The following is a 21,587-nucleotide window of genomic DNA, read 5'->3' on the forward strand; positions in this document are numbered from 1 at the left end:
TCCAACTCTGGTTTGATTAAAATGTGAAACTTTACAGTGAAGAATGATAGTTCATTGCATTCACTGCATTAATTCATTAATGAAATGTTTAATACTACTACATTCAAAGCAACGTATGGATTGACAAACTAAAGGGCTAGAAAGGCAGAGTCAAAAATGTACAAACTCCTTAGCACACATGCTATCTCCTTCCAAATTCTTTGCCTTTCCCTTCAGTTTCAGACATTGATAATTATTTATTACAGATTTTGTATAAGGCCATAGGCCCTCCCATAATGGCCTGGCAAATAAAACTTTACAAATTCTCATCTTGATTCTGCCTTAACTCAATTTTTCAATAATCACATAAGTAGTCCCAACCCACAATATCTACTTCCAATGTGTGGAAGAATTTTTTTAAGGCTCATTGTTTTCCAATAACCAGTGAAATTAGGAACAATCACACTGTCAAAATTCAGAATGTACCTTTTATAATCACTATGAATATAAAAATATATGAATCAGATTTAAAGAAAGCCTTAGACAAACAATCAGAAGAGTGAATGCAATTTTACACAAAATGTGTGATCCTTGGAATGGCTCTAAGGCCTGGAAAAATCCATACTCATTTATTCCCACAACACTCCTATGTGATAGAAAGAGCCAGGTGCATTTTTCCACTTGAAGATAATAAAACCCTGGGGTACAGTGGAACCGAGTGACATGCCTAAGGCTCCCGCCTAAAAGCTTCCTCTGAGGTAACAAAAAGGGGCAATTTACAAAGACAAGGCTAAACTTTTGCCATTAATTAATACCATAATCACTGACTTTTTGTAACCTTTGACATGAGATAGAAGTGAGTGTGTGTTGGTAAGGGCAGTACCGAGTAAGGCAGGGTGCTGGTCTGGGACCTAGAACATTCTCTCCACTCACCGACCCTTGGATACGGCATTCAGCATCTTTGAGCCTCAGTTCCCGGGACTATAAAGTGACAGAGGATAAGCCCAGGGGAGGGGGCAGGCTGAACTAGGTCTCTCCCTCAGACCTCCTATGACTCTAAAAAATGTATTTCCTCGAAGATATGGCTCTAGGAAGTGCAGGGCAGCACAGGCCTCAGAAGGTGATTTGATGTTTTCCAGCGTAAGTCCAGTCACAAGAGAGTCCAACCACCGTCTGAGCAGGGGCATGATGATGGCTTAGGACATCTGGGCCAGGACTAAAGAGAGATGGCAATAGTTCTTAGAGCAGCATGGAAATAACACATCAGAGGTTCCAGATGTACTTGGACAATTTCAGCAAGAACGAGAGGACGAGCTAAGGGAAGGAGGTTGCGGACACACATGGAATGTAGTCAAAACAGTCTGCTATCTAGAAATTGAATATTGAAATTCCTCAGTGTCCCTTGTTGTGTCACAAAGGAAGAGTGAACCATAGCCTCATACAGGGTGCCTGGGCAAGTCTGGGAGGCCAGGAGGAGAAAGGCCTGAGAGAAACAGAGCTGGGGAGTGACCTCCAGAAGCCCCAGAGGGTCCCCTTATGTGTAAATAAACGTCATAATCAAAGAGCATGACAGGTGGAGGCAACCCTGGAGATTATTCCAAACCACCCAATTTACAGATGAGAAGACAGAGGCCCAGAGGGCAGAAACCACTTGCTTTGAGACCTGAGTGGGACGGCATCCGTGGAGGGCCTTGCAGAGGCCTCCACCCCGACTGGTCTTCTGAACTATCCTAATAGACCTACCCTAGTCTAGAAGCCATCAGAAGAGCAGACAGTCTAAGCCCATGATGTACACACTCATCAGAGGGTTCTGAACATCAAAACTATCTCTTGTGTTACATTTAGTTTATTCATATTCTCTCAGGTTCATATTGTCATAAGCAGAGGTCTGATGACCTTTCAAGTTCCAAATAGCTCTGATATTGAAGCTAGAAGACAGGATAAGCATCACACACGGGTGCTCTACGTTAAGACTGTGTGACTTTGGGCAAGTTATTTAAGCTCTTTGTGCCTCAGTTTCCGTACTAGTAGAAAGGTAATAATGATGAGAATCACCATCACTAAAAGTTTGCCTGGGGGTTAATTAGATAAGACAGAGTTTTGATAATAGTGCCTGGAACAGCAGCACTCCTTAATGGTAGCTATCATTATAAATAGCAAATTTCAACCTGGAAGACATTTAGAGGTGCAGATCAACATTAGCAAACTACTCTGTGAGCTGGTGAGTCAAAAATGAAGGACTTACAGAATGGGTTCTTCCTGTTGGCTCCTTTCTTTGGCTGCACGGTGTGGCAGGCGGGATCTTAGTTCCCCGACGAGGGAATGAACCCGTGCCCCCTGCAGTGGAAGCAAGGAGTCCTAACCACTGGACTGCCAGGGAAGTCCCTTCAGTTGGCTCTTGAGTCCACCCTGGCCAAGCCTCTGGTTCCTACCCAGTGAAGATCAAGAACCACATTCTTGTCACTCTCATACTCTCCATTTCACGGCTTACTTTCCACAGCCCTCAATAAGAACCACTTGCAGTTTGAAAAAGAATTTAAAATATTTTACACAAGTAAGTTTCAAGTCAAAAATTCCAGCCCCACTAGGTCTCCCTTCTATCCGTGGCCCCTGCTCAGCTCCCAGCATCCTCTCCAGCCAAAGGGCAGGAGGGATGGCAGAGAGTAGGCCAGTTCTTTAAAAGATGGAGAAAGCACGGGGGAGGTAGCCAGGAGAGCTGGGGTGACCCCTTCCCGAGGAGGGGAGGAAAGCAGGCTGGCTGAAGATGCCAACGGACTTGAAGGTACAGGGGAGGGAACGTCAGGGAGCCTGACGGCCGGGCCTCTAGTGACCTTGAGGTGGCAGCAAGGGCAAGGAGGGTGAGCCGCGGCGGGTTGTGGGAGGGCTTGAGGGGAGAGAAGGTTTAGAAAAGCAACCTTGGGATGCCGGTCTGGAAAGTCATTTGTGTAACGTACTGGGCTACCACAAAATCCACAATCCCGTTCAACGCAGAGCCTTAAAAGGCTTATTTAATTCAACACTGAAAATACAGACGTAATAGAAATCTGACATAGCGTCTGCCCACAACCGTCACTCCTTTACTACCTTTCTGTCCTTTTCAGGTTTTCAGGTCTCAGCATGTATGGCAGAAAGAGAAGCAGTGAGAAGTTGAGGGCAGTCAGACCCTCCACTCCTTACTCTGTTATCTGGTTATCTGCAAGGAAAGACAGTAGGACTTAATGGTCTCTAGGTTTCCTTCTTGCTCTACTAATTAGGATTCATTAATGTGTTACTGCTTTCAGTTTGTGGAGACTTAGCAAATGGACGATGATTTGCTTTTAGTTTGGGGGAAATCTAATGATAAATGTACGCAAACAGCAACAAACTTGCTTTTATTCACTGGCTACCCTTTCTTCTATGCGTTTGATAGTTGTATATTATAAACTATGTAATTCCTTAAATTCACTTGTTCTAAGTGGAAATACTATTAACATAAGCCCCTACATCAAGAAAAAGGCAGCCAAAATCAATGGTGGAGGGGGAAAAAGTTCTTCTATTGAATATAAACTAATCTGAAACTCCAAACATTCTTCTTCCCTAGTGGCTTTACTGAGATACAATTCACACACCAGACCATTTACCTATTTAAAGCATACAAATCAATGGTTTTTAGTACGGTTACAAAATTAAACAACCATTACCACAATGGATTTTAGAACATTTTCATCAACCTCAAAAAGAAACCCTATACCCATAAGCAGTCCCTCCCATTCTCCCTCCACCCCCCACCTAGGAAACCTCTCATCCACTTTCTGTCCTAGAGATCTGCCTGTCGGGACATTTCCTATTGCACAATCATCCAGCACACAGGCGGCTGTGATTGGTCCAAACATTCTTCCCCCGAGTCCCCGGAGCACACGCATCACCCCGAGGGGTCCAGCTGTAGGCGACCCTGGGCCGTGTCTGGGCGAGCGAGGCGACATCATGGGTGCTCCCTGTTCAGTCCAGTGTGGTGGACCCGTGACAGCCAGCCCATGCTGCTGCTGAGGATGCTGCCAGGCTTGCTGGGGAGCTGGGGATACCATAAACCGCTGGACAAAAATTAAAGTTCTATGGCTTCCCTGGTGGTGCAGTGGTTGAGAGTCCGCCTGCCGATGCAGGGGACACGGGTTCGTGCCCCAGTCCAGGAGGATCCCAAATGCCGCGGAGCGGCTGGTCCCGTGAGCCATGGCCGCTGAGCCTGCGCGTCCGGAGCCTGTGCTCCGCAACAGGAGAGGCCGCACCGGTGAGAGGCCCGCGTACCGCAAAAAAAAAAAAGAAATTAAAGTTCTAGGGCAAAGCTAGTAGATGCAGGGCACGTAAGAGCAGGATGATTTAGTCCATTTTGCTGGACGATCTTGCCTCTGGGTAAGTAAGCTCACTGTCCACCACTCCTGTTTTCCACAGCCAAGTACCTCACAGATCTACACAGACAGGCTGGGACCTGGGACCCTCTGCTGCACTGCTTGCACCTGGACAAGCATCTCCTCCAGCAAGAGATACAAGGAAACTGTAAGGGACTAAAAACAACTGCATGCAGCCGGGGCAGATTGTGAACAAGATACAAGAAGACCAAAAACACAACTGCCACTTCTGAGGTGTCGGGAGAAAAGCAGGGTCCTGCACACGATCCCTGCGCCCAGCACCACCTGGGGGAGGGGCTGACCACCCTAAGCCCCCCTCCATCCCACCCCCACCCTCACCCCGTTTAAAGGACCAGCTTGCCCACTCAGTGAGCGAGCATGGGCACCTGTTACGTGCTTTCGCTCCCTAGTGCTGCAGTATGAGTCCCAGTAAGGCCTTGCCTGAATTTCTCCTCTGGCCTCTTATCAATTTCTGTTGATTAAGGAGTCCAAGAACCCCGGTGGGTAGCATTACCACACCCCATCTCAAACCTCAAGAGCTGTGTTTGAATCTCTAGTGCCATGTCAGCCCTCAATGAGAAATAAAGGAAGATAATGAGAGATGAAACTCACTCTTGAATGGCCTTCCTACATTTATAATTGGAAATTTATTCTCCTTTCCCCAAAGAAAGGGATTAATGGTGCTCGCCTCCAAGCCTCTAAAAGTCTGCATTGAAGATGTTTATTTCCACAGTGGGAGGTCCAGGATTACTGGGGCCTCCAGGGGGTGGAGGAAATGTCAATTTAATTAGCTCATCTTTGCCACCAATTTTTCTATACTTCTCATAAAAATGTCACAATCTATCAACATCAACCATTACGGTCCCCGATCCATTTTTTCAATACCCAAGCATTTTGAACATTTAATACCCTTGAACTACTCATATAGTCTTACAGACATTTGGGTTTTTTTTTTCCATTTTGATATGAGTTTGTATTTCTGCTAAAAATAATGTATGAAAGTTTTTCCATTTAGTCAACAGGAAGGCCATGTACAATCAATTCTGCCATGCTCAAATGTGTAAAAGCCAGCACCTTACAAAGGAGACACGGCAGTATCATGTACAGGAACCTGAGTGACAGTCAGTGACCTATTGGCCGTGACTTAATAACAGATTCAGAAATGTGACAGCTGGGAGGGCCTCAGAGAGCATGGAGTCCTTCTCCCTCATTTCACAGATGAGAAAACTGAGACCTACCAGGGCTAAGCGACCAGATTAAGTCACAGTATCCGTCACTGAAGATCCAAGACGCAAACCAGCTTCTCAACTCGCAGGAAAATGTTCTTTCTCCCAACTCCGGCTACCTGTTTCATGGACCTGACACCTGACCTGCTGACAACTCAGGATTACGATTACACGCCTCAAATCACACGGCCCAGGAGCCGGGAGCCACAGCCTGGACCTGGGTTTGCGTTTGACGGATCTGAGTGAGCAGATGGTCCTCTGACCTCATCAGGGAGGGGAAGACCAACGTGCTAACATCATCATCAGGATTTATTAAAAGCCCACTGTGTTTAAAGCCCTGTGTTATGCTCTTGGGGAATTTCAAAGAAAGTCTGAGCTGTGATCCCAGGCGTGGAATGGCTTTCACTGCAGAGGGGGGCAGAACACTGTGCAATTGAACACTTATTAATCATGAAACAACTTACCAGAAAAGAAGGAAACAGATATGAACAGTAATGACCAGCAGAGAAAGAAGAAAAGTTGCAGGAACGTCACTGAGCGCCGCGAGATCGCCTTTACAAAGATCGGGTTGGTACTTGACTCAGATTAAAATACCAGAGGCCTGCGTCCGAGGCTCCTGATAAGCAAACAGGCAGCATCTGCCCTGGACAGGAGCTCCCTGGCAGGGATGATTGTCAGCGCTCGGCTGAAAACGAGGAGACTTAACCCAACGTGGGCTCAGGAATGGAAAACGCAAGCCAACAGCAAGGCTGAGCTGTCAGGTGGGGTCAGTTTGTGGTGGGGCAGTAATTGGTTCAACACTTGAGAAAGCAGAAAAAGCAGGTGAAAAAAATCTGAGGATGCTGATGGGCTGGGAGCGAGTTTTCCCAAAAGTCTGTCAGGAGAGATGTCCAATCTGAGGGGTGCCCTTTGGCTTCCAGCCCAGGTGGAGTTTCTGTCCGCTATTCATCGTGAGAATTTTATTTTTAAACTTGAAACAAGAACATCAAAAGTTTAAAACGTTAGCTTTTTTTTTTTTTTGCGGTACGTGGGCCTCTCACCGTTGTGGCCTCTCCCGCTGCGGAGCACAGGCTCCGGACGCGCAGGCTCAGCGGCCATGGCTCACGGGCCCAGCCGCTCCGCGGCATGTGGGATCTTCCCAGACCGGGGCACGAACCCGCGACCCCCTGCATCGGCAGGCGGACTCTCAACCGCTGCACCACCAGGGAAGCCCTAAAACGTTAGCTTTTAAAATTAATTATTTTAAAATTAGAATCCTCTGTTACCAATACAAAGAAGAAAATGCATCAAATGTGAATAACGAGCGATTCTAATTCGGAAGATGCAGCAGGGGAAGAGCAAACCTAGTATTATCCTCCACAAAGAACCAGAGGGCTCAGTTTCTATTATACGGTGTATTTAGCTTTAACTGCATCATCGCCATCCTGTATAACTTTTTGGTTTCTGGTGGGCAATCCTTCCTGCAGCTCAGAAACTTCAACCGAAGCCTCTAGTTGACTTCCCAGGCCTGTCATAAGAGGTTCTGATACTATGAGAGACTGGAAAGAGGGATGCAGGTTTTCTTGAAGAACATTAAAAATCAAGATGCCTGGGTTTCTGTAAATCTCATTAGCATCTAATACAGAATCTGTCATGTAATAGTTAAAAAATTCCTTCATCCTTTCTTCTCTTCTGCATTCCCTGTGATGTCTATCACAGAGCCTTACACACAGTAGGTGCAAATAAACACACACTGAGTTGATAATCGTGCGTGAAATCATCCACCTATGGGGAGCAGAGCTTAAAGTGGCAGAGGAGATGGAAGAACAGAACTGTAGCAACCATAACAGCGAGGCCTCTGGGGGAGCATTCAACTTGAAAGACATCTTAAAAGAACGGTCATGGGGAGTCACACTGTCCCAACAATGATCAGAACACAGTTCACCTCTGTGCATATTACAAACCAGTGAAGTGATTTTAAAAAGCCCTAATAAGTTGGAGAAAATTTTGAATCTGAAAGCACTGAGCATACATGCATACACATACGCACACAGGTTTACATATGTATGTTCAGTGACACTGTTAATAATGAGTATTCTAGAACTGCTGCTTGAATTTATCTTTAACAGCAAGAAAAAGAAGTTGTTTTTAAAAGACATTTTCAAGAAATCAAAACCAGAGGAAAGATACAAGTGTTTACGGACCCAGCAGGGATGTTTCTCAGTTCCTTTTAAGAAGTTTAAGTTGGCTGACGGAGGTCAATTAAGTTGGCTAATTACTATGTTCTACTTTGATCAGATGGATCGATACTGACTTTTTTCAGGTGCAGCAAAACTGCATTCACACACGCAAGGCAGGTGGCGAACATTTATCCATTTGATATAACATGAAGGTTTGAATACTAAATGAACCGCACGGTGGAACTCCTTTTCGCCACAGAGATTTCAAAGTCATTTGTCCAATGAGCAAGCGCTTCTGAAAATTAAACAGAGCAAGGCAAGGGGAACAGTGAGGGGCCTGGGCCCCTTGAGCCATCCAGTGCCTCCGAAGAGGATGAGACGCCGGGTCATTGATCCCACTTGTTAAATCAGATTGAGAAAGAGTTCAGTTTGGCACTAGGTGTCAACTGATACCTGTTACCTGTTCTGGCCACAGTGAATGAAGTGTCCGGGCAGTGGTGAGCCGAAGAGCCGAGACCACAGCCCCGCCGGCCCCCGCAAGCGCACTGCACTCCTCCTCCCTGGCTTGCGGCGCGCGGGCACCCAGACGCACCAAGCCAGAGCCACTGTTGGCACAACTTCCTCCGTTTTCCAAACCAAGTAGCCAACAAGGTGGGCTAAGCCCCATGTGTACGATCTTATCTTCCGTTTAAACTCAGGGGCCCTGCCCCAGCTGAAAAAATTTTAAGAGGTACAAATATTGGGAAAGGAACATAGAAATGGGGCCAGTACAATCGGCCCTCCGTATCCGCAGATTCCGCATCCGCAGATTCCGCATCCGCAGATTCCGCATCCGCAGATTCCAACTGCAATTTGATCTGCAGTTGGTGGAATCTGGGTGCAGAGGGACTGTGTATGTCTGGTTTACTAAAGTTACTGTAAACACCCACTTTTTTATTTTTAAATAGAAATACAGTTGCCAAAGAGAAAGCAGCAATCTAAATGCCAAAAGCACCAGGCATGGCTGAGGGAAGGAGTGGTGTTCAAATGATTAATTACACTCACACCGGTTCTCCCTTGTACTGATCTCTCCTTAACAGACTTGCCAATTAGTTCCGTGTGAATCATCCTCCACTCGCCTAATTTGCCTTCAAAGTTTGTATCAGCAATTTGCACTTACTTAAATATCAACTTACATGGTTTTGTTTTTAGGGGGGAAAAAGAGAGGGAAACCCCGTTCCTGTCTTAGTATTTCAGCAACTAAGGATCTAATAGATCCACTTGGGATCTCATTTAACAGGGCTGGTTCTCAGAAGAAATATAAGGACTTCACTGTGGTAATGAATTGAGGAATTTAACAAGATCCTGTAGCACAGGCCCTGAAAGTCAGTTTCTGTGAAACGCCAGTACAGCTATTTTATTTTTAAAAATTAAAATTTAAAAAAAAAGGAGGGGCACAAAGGAAGATACACACTTGAATGTAGCAGCAGAGTCAGAGGAGATTTTCTTAGGATGTCAAAGTTATCAGCTGTTCATTCTTTTCAAAGCATACTATTTTCATAGGCCTCTTGAAATGTAATAACAGTTCTTACATAATGTAGAATGATTCCTTTTTATTTTATACGAGGCTTTTTTACAATTCCAAAATTTATTCTTTAAAGGTGACTTGGCTTTTGCAGCAGTAAATTCAAGTCCAAGTGTGATCGAAGTTCTTTCTCTCTTACACATGAAGCCCACACCTGAACACTGGCTCCATCGCAGTTTTTAAAAGCAAACCGAGCGCTCACACCCTCCCCGCCCACTTCCCCTCAACCCTCTCCGGGGTGCACCCGAGCCTCTGCTCAGAGCCCGGACCTCCGTGGAAACCTTGGCCAGGTCCACAGAGGAGGGAACGTCACCGGCAGCCTGGCCAGCGTTGCTTTTTCAAAACATGGCAGCTTCAAGGCTTCTCATGCCTGAGTGAGCCTGTGAGAGATTCTTGGAAACTTTCAACAATGGGGCAGGGCAGGGAGGCCCACAGATCTATAAGAAAGCATGCTGGCTAAGCTTGATTTGCCTTAGGGCCCTGTTCTTTAAGGGAAAGTACAGGGTGAGCTGTGCCAGTATTCACCTTGTAAGGTCACCCGGGGCAGCAACAGGACACGTAATGCAACATAAAAGGATTTCTGGTTTGGGGCAAACGAGAGAAAGTGTTTACCACATTTAAAATAAGTCAGTACTCTTACAGTAAAATAAACGGCCTGCCATAAAAGACCAGAAAGCAGCTCTTGTATCTCCTGACTTAGATTTCTGCTCTTAAAAAAATCCTTGGCTTTTACGAATCTGGCCAGCTCTGTGAAAATCAGGTAACTGATGCCTGGTCTGTTCTCAGGAGAGATGACCAGAAATGACCAGATCTGACAGCGATTTTGAAAGTTGAAATTGAGAACTGAGCAAACATGGGGAGAAAAGCAACAGGGCACATCTTTACATGGTGGGTCCCAAGAGCAGGAGACGGGGCTGCACAGAAGTGTGCCTGGGACTGGCGGGCTCCCGGTGGTGACAGCGGTGCTGCAGTCACTAGCCCGCTGGGCACTGCAGGGTTCTAAGGGGGTCTCTGACAAAATACCGCGGGGAGGGCCAGGGTGGGCCAATTCGGCAAATCAGCAAGAACGAAAACAAATTTCTAAGATTCCTAAGTGGCCTCTGCAAATAAAGGAAATGTGAATTCAACACACATACACAGCCCTAGGGGCTGCCAACCCGTTTGAGGGCAGAAAATCAAAAGGAAGCTCTGCGGGCAGAATGCTTTCATCTGTAAGTGAGAATATTATATAAAACTCACAGGCTTGCTCCCTTCCCAAAGAATAATTTCTTCTGCGGACTACTGAAATCATATTGTATAGTGGTCCCTAACTGAAAGAACCCTTTATTTCAGAAAGAACACTGAAAAATTCTCATACAAAATGAAAATTACTCTTATCTAATTACTTGTCATGACAAAAATGTGAATCCCATTTTACAGCGCAAAAGGCACGATGAAACCCATGTGAAACGAATGTTACGAAAGCAACTCACCTGGAAATCCTGATCATCAATTCCAAACCTCTCCCGCAGGTTACGGAAAACCATCGGGCAGTATTCCTTAAACTTGAAGTGGCTCGGCATGTTTTCTCTGAAACAGGTTGGGGAATAAAGTTCAGACGTACAAACAGTGAACCAGACTCGAATCTGCCACCATCATGCTCTCCTGCAGCCAAAGAAGCACTTGGGGGTTCCTGACCCACAGAAGGCACAGGTGGGTTTCAAGGGGCCAACCAGAACCCACAGTAGGATCCGGGGGACAGAAGGGACAGACACGCAGGGGAAACGGTGAAGGAAAAGCAAAGAGCTTGGCGAGGCCGGGAGGGGCAGCACAGAGAGCCACAAACAGGGCTCCCACACTGGTCCTGGGTTGCCTGCTGATGAAATCTTACAAAACAAGACTGACTCTCACTCCTAGATCGACCTGTTTTATCTTTTATATACATACCACATTCTATATTCACATAGAAAAGATCCCTTCAAAAGGTCAACCTTTAAAGGGCATTATGAGAATAATTAACACATCAGCTTCACATTAGAACAATGGCCCCATTAAGGAATTTCACAATTGATCTTCACATGGGAGGGATTTCTCTGGGGCTCATCCCACTCATTCAGAATTGCTTCCCCCTTTGTGTTCACACGCACACACACACACACACACACACACACACACACACACCCCGTGCCCCCACTGTGGTACTCCACACACTAAGTGATGGTAATTTGTATATGTGTCCATTTTCAACCACCCGCCTGACTGTGAACCCCCGAGGGCAGGACTGTTTCTTATACATCGGTGTATGTCTGGCTCTCAATGGACTGCCTGCCACAGAGGGTGGTCCATAATGATGTCTAAAATGACATTCAAAAGAGGGAGAAATAGTCTCAATGCCCAACATAGCATCCAATTATGTTTTATAAAAATGCGCCTTCATTCTTTATTGTTTTAGGAAGTAGGCATTTCTGTTCATAAAGGAATCATCAGGAGAGTTTTGTATAAGAGAGCTGAGGTCCATAGCTGCCCAAAAAAAAAAAAAAAAAAAAAAAGAATCCAAGCAATGTACAGCTTCAAACATTTAAACAGTAATGAGAACATCACTTTTAACATATAAGATATTCACAGAGAACAATATGCCGTATGCAAAAAGATATTACCCAAGAGGGCCTGCTGTTGCTTCTCTGAAAATGACAGATGGTTATGTTTATCACAGGATAAACTTTATCAGCAAAACTTCACTCTCACCCATTGAAAAATAATGTGATTATAGAAATTCACAAAAATTCAAATTCGAATTCACACTCCTGGCAGCCACGTAAGTTGTACAAAAGGCTGTGCTTGTACTTACTTGTTAAAAAGGTGATTGTCCACCTTTATCTTTGAATAGGCCTTGAAGTCATCTGGCATCAACATAACAGGGATTTGAACATGGCTCAGTTCATTGATCTAGAAAAATATAAAATAAATGGCACAGGTGGTAAGTATCCAGGTGGGAAGTGCTTGACTTAAACGTGTAATTTACCAAGAAAACCTCCTGGATGCTTGTACTTCCTGGCCCACATTCCTCCCTGTTCCTGCCCCAAATCGTCTCTTCTGATGCCTTCCCCTCTTTTCATCAGTCGTCACCACTGCCCCCAAGCACACATCGGCTGCAACTCCCCGGCTCAGCCCTGTCTGCCGCTGGCCCCCCGGATGGCAGGGGCAAGGGAGGGGTTCTGGAGGGTGAACCCTCAGGGCCAGCTGTCCCTGCTTCTCCCCGTCCACCCTCCCACTGCCCCTCCAGAGCCTTGACCCAGAGCTCCTTTGATCCCATGTCCAGGTCAATTTCCCTCTGTAAAGAAAATATTCTCTCAAACAAAAAATCCAAAAACACAAAAACAAAAACAACAACAAAAAACAAACAAACAAAAAACAAAAAAAATATTCTCTGAGAAAGAGGGCTTTTTAATTTCTGATATAAATATTTGTTGAATTAATCAATAAGACTATTTCTTCACACTTTGGGGTACTAAAAAGGAACACTGCCATTCATGTGGTCTTTACCTTTCTTGTGGGAACTAATTTAAAAATAAGTATTGGGATAGGGCATGAATTTACCAGAAGAGGAACCTTCATGAAGGAAAGGAAGGAAGCATGTGGCCCTGCAATTGGATGAGAGGGAGATGGGCTGGTCAGGGGTCAAGACAAAGACACATCTTTATGTGGTTACAGAGAACAAAAGGTTAAATCCATTTCGGTTTACATTCCAGTGAATGGCAGGGACAGGGACAGCTTTTGACACCTGACTTTGAAAAAGTTGAACCTTCTCTTGGTTAATTATTTTTGCATTTAGCTCCCAAGTGATAACTCCCTGGTTGCTAGTAATAAAAACCACTTTAAAGGTTTATACTTCCAGTAAATGTGAGATACTTGGAAGGGTTCTCAGTTACAAAAACAAACAGAATGAGGTTCTTGATGGAGCAGAGTTGTTAACCCACTGCTGGGTTCACAGAAAGCAGAAGGAAATTTTCAAGACCTTCCTTCCCCTAAAGTGAGTTTAATCGTCCATAGGGCATGTGGTGACCATCAGGTAAGTGTGAAAGGAGGGATTTCTCTGAAGATAGATGCCAATTTCACACTTTGGGTCAAAGCGTAACTGCGGAGCTCAACCCAAGACTTCAACATTAAACTAGGACCCCTGAAGGAAGTGAAAGTGGTCCCAAAACCCAGTGGAAGTAAATGTAAAGGGTGCCTGGAAGAAAACACCCTTAACACAGACCTCCAGGATTCCCACAGATTAAGTTCAACCAAATATGAGTTCACAGAGACAACAAGAGTGGAGTCAACAGCAACAAAGACTGATGTTATTTTCAAGGCTTCAGCTGGTAGGACAATCAGATACAGAATAGAAAATAAAAACTATGAATAAAATGTATGAAGAGAGTAAGAGATGGACTAGCAAAAATGAGTAAACTATGAGACTTTCAAAATGACCAGTCAGACTTGAAAAAGAATCAAATAAAAATTTTACAAAATGGAAACTATAACTGTTGACTTGAAAACAAAACAAAAAGCCTCTGACCTAGTATTTACGCAGCAGATTGGATAACTGGTATACCAGAGGGTAGATCTGAGAAAACTACCTAGAAGACCACAGACAGAAAGAATGGAAACGTAATATATGAGAGAATGGTTAAGACGGGGAGTGGAGTGGGTTTAAATGGAATCTTAGAGGAAGAGAGCAATACAGAATATGGGGAAGAGATAATATTTGAAGATGTAATGGTTGAGAATTTTTCATGACTGTGAGAGTTATAAATCTGTAGATGCATAATACCTAATGTACACAGAAGAAATCCACACCTAGAGACACTGCAGCTAAACTAAAGGATACCAAAAACCAAGAGAAGAAAAGTGGTCAGAGAGAAAAGACAGAACACAACAAAAAAATGATTATCAGACTGACAGCTTACTTCCCAACAGCAAAACTGGAAGCCCACAGACAGTAGAAGGATATCCTCAGAGTGGAAGATTACTGTCAACATAAAATTGTATACTGTGGTATAATAAGAAATATATTTTGACCATTGTCTGGGTTTCTGGCACAAATCTCCTAAAACGCTTGCAACTTCCTAAGTGACAGGAGCATCTTTTGTCGTTCCCCAGAAGCCCTTTCGGGGCATACCTGAATTCACGCTAATGAGGTGACTTAGGTTCAGACCCCTAGATGGCCTCAGGATGGGGCTGGTCACCAGAAAGACCAAGTGACTGGATGGTTGGAACTTTCAGCCCTACCCACTGACCTCAGGGAAGGGGAAGGGGAGATGCTGGAGATGAAGTTCTATGTAAACTTTTGAACAATAAGAGTTGGAGAGCTTCTGGGTTGGTGAACACATCCATACGCCAGGAGGGTGGTGCACCCCAGTTCCATGGGGACAGAGGCTCCTGCACTCGGGACCTATGTACCTCTGCATCGGTATCCTTTATGTTTATGTTGTTTAAAAATCTGTATATTTCTTAATTTTGTGTCTGTTTAAACTGTCAATAAAAGCACATTCAAATGTTCCTCTATAATGATGGATCACCCGTTTTCCCTGAGGTCCTAACAATTTTTGCTCTATACTTTCAGGCTAATTAGGTGCTTATAAAATATGAATCCTATCTTCCTGGCTAATTGAACCTTTTATCATTGTGCACAGACCTTCTTTATCCTTAGTAATGCTTTTGTCTTAAAGTTATTAGTTTATTTGATACTAATAATAATAAACTGGTAAACATATATAATAAATAAACTGGTAAACATATATAAATGTTTAAACATATATGTTTAAACATATAAAATGTTTAAACAAATGTTTAAACATATAATAATAATAAACTGGTAAACATATATAAATGTTTTTCAGAGTTCTGTGAGCTGCTTAGCAAAACAATGGAACTGGAGGAGGGGACTGTGTGAACCTCTGATTTATAGCCAGTTGGTCAGAAGCACACGTAACAACCTAGACTTGTGAGTGGTAACTGAAGTCGGGGAAGGGGCAGTCTTGTGGGACTGGGCTAATAACCTGTGGGGTCTGATTCGATCTCCAGGAAGACAGTGTCAGAACAGACTTACTGCTTCAGGATATTGGAAAAAAAACACATGTGGGACAAACCCATTAAAACTATCTTTCAATATATTGGAAGATTGGGATTGACATATACACACTATTATATATAAAATAGATAACTAGGGGCTTCCCTGGTGGCGCAGTGGTTGAGAGTCCGCCTGCCAATGCAGGGGACGCGGGTTCGTGCCCCGGTCTGGGAAAATCCCACATGCCGCGGAGCGGCTGGGCCCGTGAGCCATGGTTGCTGAGCCTGCGCGTCCGGAGCCTGTGCTCTGCAACGGGAGAGGCCACAACAGTGAGAAGCCCGCATACCGCAAAAACAAACAAACAAACAAACAAAAATTAGATAACCAACAAGGACCTACTGTATTGCACAGGGAACTCTACTCAGTACTCTGTAATGGCCTATATGGGGAAAGAATCTGAAAAAGAGTAGGTGTATGTACATGTATAACAGATTCACTTTGCTGTACACCTGAAACTAACACAACATTGTAAATCAACTATATTCCAATAAAAATTTAAAAAAAAACTATGTTTCAAAAAAATGAGAGCAAAATAAAGGCTTTTAACTGAGAACTTATCTACAACACACCTCCCCAGAGGAACTTACAAGCTTTAGAAGCACATTATTTAGACTCTATTAAAGATATACTTCAGAAAGAAGGTAAACATTGTGGGTGGAAGGTCTGAGATAACAAAAAGAATTAGTAAGTAAATAAACTGGTAAATATGAGGACAAATGTAAGTAAACATCATCTATATAAAGTAATAATGCCAAATTTATGAGATTAAAAAGGACAGAAATACACACTGAATAGCAACAGAGTATGAGTTGGAAAGTAGATGGCCACGGTTATAATGCTCATGGTATTGTTCAGGAGGAGAGGTAAGATATTAACTGCAGACTTTAAGTATTATGCTACAAATTCAAGGGCAAACATTAAAAGAATAAGAAACACAGTAGATAACTTCCAAACTAGTAGAAGGGGAAAAACAGAATAAGAAAACAAAACTCAATTAAAAAAAAAAGAAACGTGGGGCTTCCCTAGTGGCGCAGTGGTTAAGAATCCACCTGCCAGTGCAGGGGACACAGGTTCAAGCCCTGGTCCGGGAAGATCCCACATGCCGTGGAGCAACTCAGCCCGTTCACCACAATTACTGAGCTTGCACTCTAGAGCCCGTGAGCCACAACTACTGAGCCCATGTGCCACAACTACTAAAGCCTGCGCACCTAGAGCCCATGCTCCACAACAAGAGAGGCCGCTGCAGTGAGAGGCCCGCACACCGCAACAGAGAGTAGCCCCCACTCGCTGCAACTAGAGAAAGCCTGTGCACAGCAACGAAGACCCAACACAAAAATAAATAATAAGTAAATAAATTTTAAAAATAAAAAAAGAAATGCAAGCAAGAGATAAAAATTTGCACAACAAAAGTGGGACAAATAGAAAGTTAGTGATATAAATAAATCTGGATATATACCTAATCACAATAGGCATAAATAGGCTAGCAGTTAAACATAAAGACTGTCATAATGAATTAAAAACTATAAGGTATGTGCATGAGACACACCTAAAACATAAGAACTCAAATACATCAAAAGGGACAGAAAAAATATATTAAATAGTACTAAAAATTACTGAAAAGCTAGCCTACTTTTATTAGTATCAAATAAACTGATAACTTGAAGACAAAAGCATCACTAAGGATAAAGAAGGTCTGTGCACAATGATAAAAGGTTCAATTAGCCAGGAAGATAGGATTCATATTTTATAAGCACCTAATTAGCCTGAAAAGTATAGAGCAAAAATTGTTAGGACCTCAGGGAAAACGGGCGATCCATCATTATAGAGGAACATTTGAATGTGCTTTTATTGACAGTTTAAACAGACACAAAATTAAGAAAGATAGAGATTTTTAAACAACATATTGAAGCCAATATGTTGCATACCTATTATATTATGGCCAAGTATTCTTCCAGATGATTGGGATACACTGTGGAACAAAACAGATTAAGATGCCTGCCCTCTGGAGCTTCTGTTTTAGTGGGAAGAGCCAGAAGATAAAACAATAAACTTAGTAAATTACTGTGTTAGAAGTAAATTATCTACTATGTTAAAAGGCTATGGAAAAAGGAAAAAGAGCAGGACAAAAGAGCTAGGGAGCACCCATCAGGGCACAGGTGGGAGTCACTGAAGTATTTAAAACAGGGTGGATTCAAGTAGGCCAGAGTTTGGAGGAGATCAGATTTAACATTGCAGTGCAAAGGCCCTCGGGTAGGGACATGCCTGGTATGCTTGGGACAAGGAGACCAGTGTGGCCGGAGCAGATTATGTGAGGGCAGAAACAGTAAGAGCTGAGATCAGCGGGAAAGGCAAGGGGTTCCTATAGGGCCTTCCGGGTCACTAGAAAGACTCGCTTTTACTCTGAGAGATAAGGGAGCTCTTGCAGCTTCTGGGTGATAAAGAGATGATATCAGTGAACTTAGGGCTTAGAAAGATGACGGGGTGGTGGGCACAGTCATAGAAATAGGGAGACCAGTTACACGCAAGTGTAGTAATAGCCTGTTTGTTTTGGTTTTTGGGTTTCTTTTGGCCGCGGCTCGTGGCCTGTGGGATCTTACTTCCCCGACCAGGGACTGAACCCACACCCCCTGCAGTGGAAGCACGGAGTCTTATCCGCTGGACCACCGGGGAAGTCCCGTAATACCCTGTTTTGACCAGGACGACAGCAGTGTAGTTAGAGACGGGGAGTCAGATTGTGGATATTTTCGGAAAGTAGAGACATGATTTCCTGGAGCTCTGAGCGGGGGTGTCAGAACGACAGAAGCTCAGGCCCACTCACAGGCTTTGGTCTGAACAATTAGAAGATGGAGCTGCCATCGACCGAGATGGGGGAGACTTCTCACCGTGTTTCTCTTTACGCTTTTTGATTTTTGAATCATGTTAAAGAACTGACTGGTCTAAAAATTTAATACTTCTTTAAAAACCCTATGACAAAAAAACTTATATGCAAACTATCAGCTACAGTTATAAAATATATATTCATACAATATTTACTACTTATAATAATTAGTATAGAATTATATTATGTTGAGCACTGCACAGATTTTCAGATTGGATACCACCACCCTCATTTCTGGATCCACGTTGACTTTCGTGTGGTATTTGCTTTCTTTTCATATAACCGTTGAGATTCCAGCTTCCTAAAGATTATCACTGTGCTACAGGAAGTAGTACAAAGTTGAAATTGTGAACTCCCTCAAACCAGCAGTTTGCATGGTGTCTCACAGATGTAGAGAGCGCCCTGCTTCCCTTGAAATTTTAAAATCTCCCTCCGTACTCCTTGTGAATTTGCTGCAGTGCCCCAGGGCACTGTTTGGGGACCACAGCTATAAACAGCAGCAGATGTTTAAAAGAGCAAATGACATAATCTAATTATAGAATAAGATAATCAGAATAATCCCCTAAATGCATTGTACTGGATTATAACATATAACCACTTTATATTCACCTCAAACGACCTTCATTACAATCACCAGTTAATCCTCAGCCCGTATAAACTGATGATCTCTATAACCTTCCCAAGCAAACAGCTTTCTTGGGATAACGCTATATCAACTGCATTTGTGCAAAGCCAAATTACAATTCTGTTCCTCTCAAATTATGGCAATAACTTAATCAGACATCACTTTTAGCCCATTCTATACTATATTATTAAAATCTCCTCTGTGTTATGGCCCATAAAAATGTATGAAACTTCCACTAGACTGATTTAAAATCATATAATCTCTCCCATTCAGTTTACTCATGTATCTTACAATATTAACTAATTCTCAGAGTATATTTGTAAAAAATTAAAATCTATATCTCTTTATGCTAGCACTGGAATATCAAAGTTTGGGGAAAAAAAGAGAGAGAGAGAGAGAATAAGACCTGGAAACCAAGACTTGTGACAAGCACAGTTAGAATGAAGCTGGATGGCAATTAAATCCATTTCTCAATATCGTATGGGAAATAGAAGAGAATAAATAAAAACAAAGGAAATTTACAGGGTGACAAGGAAAAGTGAAGGAGCAGACAACTTCATGTTGCTTTCACCAAATTATACAGAAGAAAGTTGGAGAGAACATAATAAGTGATTCCTGTCGCATCTGTGCTTCCAGTGATTTCTGAGAAAGCAAAACGCCACCTGGCAGCAGGAACATGGAAATCCATCCATTCCACTCTTGTGCTGCTGCGATCTGTGTTGGTAACAACAGTATCTTCCTTAGAAAGCCAGCAGGGAAAGAGGAACTTTGGAGATCCTGCTCTGAAAAATGTTTTGTTCTAAAAACATGAAAACCTTCCAGCCCAAATGGAATGTGTGATCTGTGAATTTCCCTCATCCATATGTGTTCCATACCCAGCCTTGTTATGTGAGCATCCGCTCTGCTGGGCGCCGTGCAGAGACCAGTGTTCACCCAGTCCACAGTCCAGAGGGGCCCACATGTTAGCTGAAGAAGTGCACAAATGTAAAGTTCCAACAATGACTAGTGTCAGGAGGAAGGAGGTCATCGGGCTATGAGCAAGCGGGACGGAGGCGTGGCCCAGGGCGGGGATGGAGGTGAAGGAGGGGCCAGCCTGGAGCACGAGGGGGAGGGGACAGGGGTTCCAGGAAGCAGGGTCGCAGATGCAAAGGTCCTGTGGCGGGGTTGTGTGTGGGGGGTTCAGTTAACTGGAGAGACGGCAGCTTAATGTGTTAGGAGTGCAGGAATCCAGGCGCACGAGACGGGATGGCGCTGAACCGCCTAAAAGGGCTGTAAGAGGCCACAGGAGCGCTCCAAGAGAGGACGCACGGGGCGGAGGGGAAGGGAGAAGGTTCTGGCGATACAGCACGGGTCTAAACACGCGCTTGTGGGACAGGACAGCGTAGTGCATCTGTCGAGAGAGCGCACTTCAAGGGAAGAGTCCAGTTTTGAACTTGTGAAATTTGATGTGCTCTTGAGACACCTTATGTGTGTCAGGCAGGCAGGTGGACTTGTGGCTCTGACATTCCCGGGGAGACGAGGAGTGGGGTGGGAGGGAGGAAAACAGGCACGTTGTGTGTAAGACACAGGTTATCCACGGGGGCGGCGAAGGCGAACAGGAAGAACTGCCTGCAAGGGAGGGAGTGAAAGCAGGGTCAGCTCGTGGGCAGCAAGGAGCGAGCGAGTCGAGAACAGAAGGGGACGAACAGTGGCGAATGCTTCTGAGAAGCGGAGTGGGACGGTGATTGTAACATGGCAGTTGGAAGCGTTTGGGGCCCTTGGGCTGGGGGCTCTGATGGAGGACAGCCAAGGAAACCAGGCTGGGGAACGCTGAGGAGAGCAGGGGGAGGTGGGAGAAGGCAGACCCGGATCTGGCTAGGTTTTCAGAAGTCTGGAAGGAGAGAGATGCGGAGGGGTGAGGGATGGAGGAAGGGGCTGAGTCTAAAGACGGGATATTCCTTCTTGGGGAGGTGTGGGCTCCGGACTCCCAGCCTGCCTGAAGGGAATGGCTTTGGGGAGGCAGTCAGTCTCTCCATCAAGAAGAGGGAAAGGGGACAGGGGCTGTGCAGCGTGGCAGAACCTGCCCCAGGGGAGACGGGGTTCCCTCCACGGGCTCCTCTTTTCTCTGGGAAGGAGAGCCATGACGACCTGCTGAGGGTGAGAGGCAGGCCGAGCGGTGCGGGGGCTTAGAGAGAACACAGAGAAGCTGAAAAAGTGATTGCAGGATGTGGGAGAACAAGTCTGAAGAGAGAAATGTGGCTGGGCTTTGGGGCAGAGCTGGGAGTCCGTTCGCGGTGATGGTTAGTGTGCAGGGCACCAGGCGAACCCGTGCAGTGGCATTCCCCAGAGCCGGGCCGCAGGAAGAAGCTGCTGATAGAGGATGATTGGGCTTCTTTGGGTCTGAGGTTTTTGCTAGTTGGGTGTGCCAGAAAGATGACACAAAGTGTCACGGAGAGAGCAATGGAATTAATTCTAGGATAATCACTCAGAAATGGAAAGTCAGTACAAAACACTCATCCCCGACCACAAAGAGTTTCCCACTGTAGTTGATGGGGCAGCACATACACAGTGTGAAGGACAAAGCAGCAGAGCAGGAAAGCTAGAGTCCAGACAGTAAGTGTCCCAGGAACTCAGGGCAGGGACCTGTGACAGGTGTGCGGAAGGGCTTCTGGGAGGGAGTGAAGCCCGATGTGGCTCTTGA

The 21,587-nt window shown here is 44.6% G+C and overlaps 1 protein-coding gene across 1 annotated transcript in view; it reads right to left on the reverse strand.

Moving 5' to 3' along the window:
* The window catches only part of PIP4K2A (phosphatidylinositol-5-phosphate 4-kinase type 2 alpha), a 179,508-nt gene that overhangs the window by 62,584 nt on the left and 95,337 nt on the right, over positions 1-21,587 (reverse strand). The window contains exons 2-3 of the mRNA XM_082846835.1: positions 12,138-12,235; positions 10,783-10,879 (exon numbers count right to left, since the gene is read on the reverse strand). Of these exons, the coding sequence (XP_082702961.1) occupies positions 10,783-10,879; positions 12,138-12,235 (195 nt within the window). The remainder of the gene's footprint in view (positions 1-10,782; positions 10,880-12,137; positions 12,236-21,587) is intronic.

This window comes from Leucopleurus acutus (assembly GCF_964270905.1).
Source record: "Leucopleurus acutus genome assembly, chromosome: 1".
Taxonomy (NCBI): domain Eukaryota; kingdom Metazoa; phylum Chordata; class Mammalia; order Artiodactyla; family Delphinidae; genus Leucopleurus; species Leucopleurus acutus.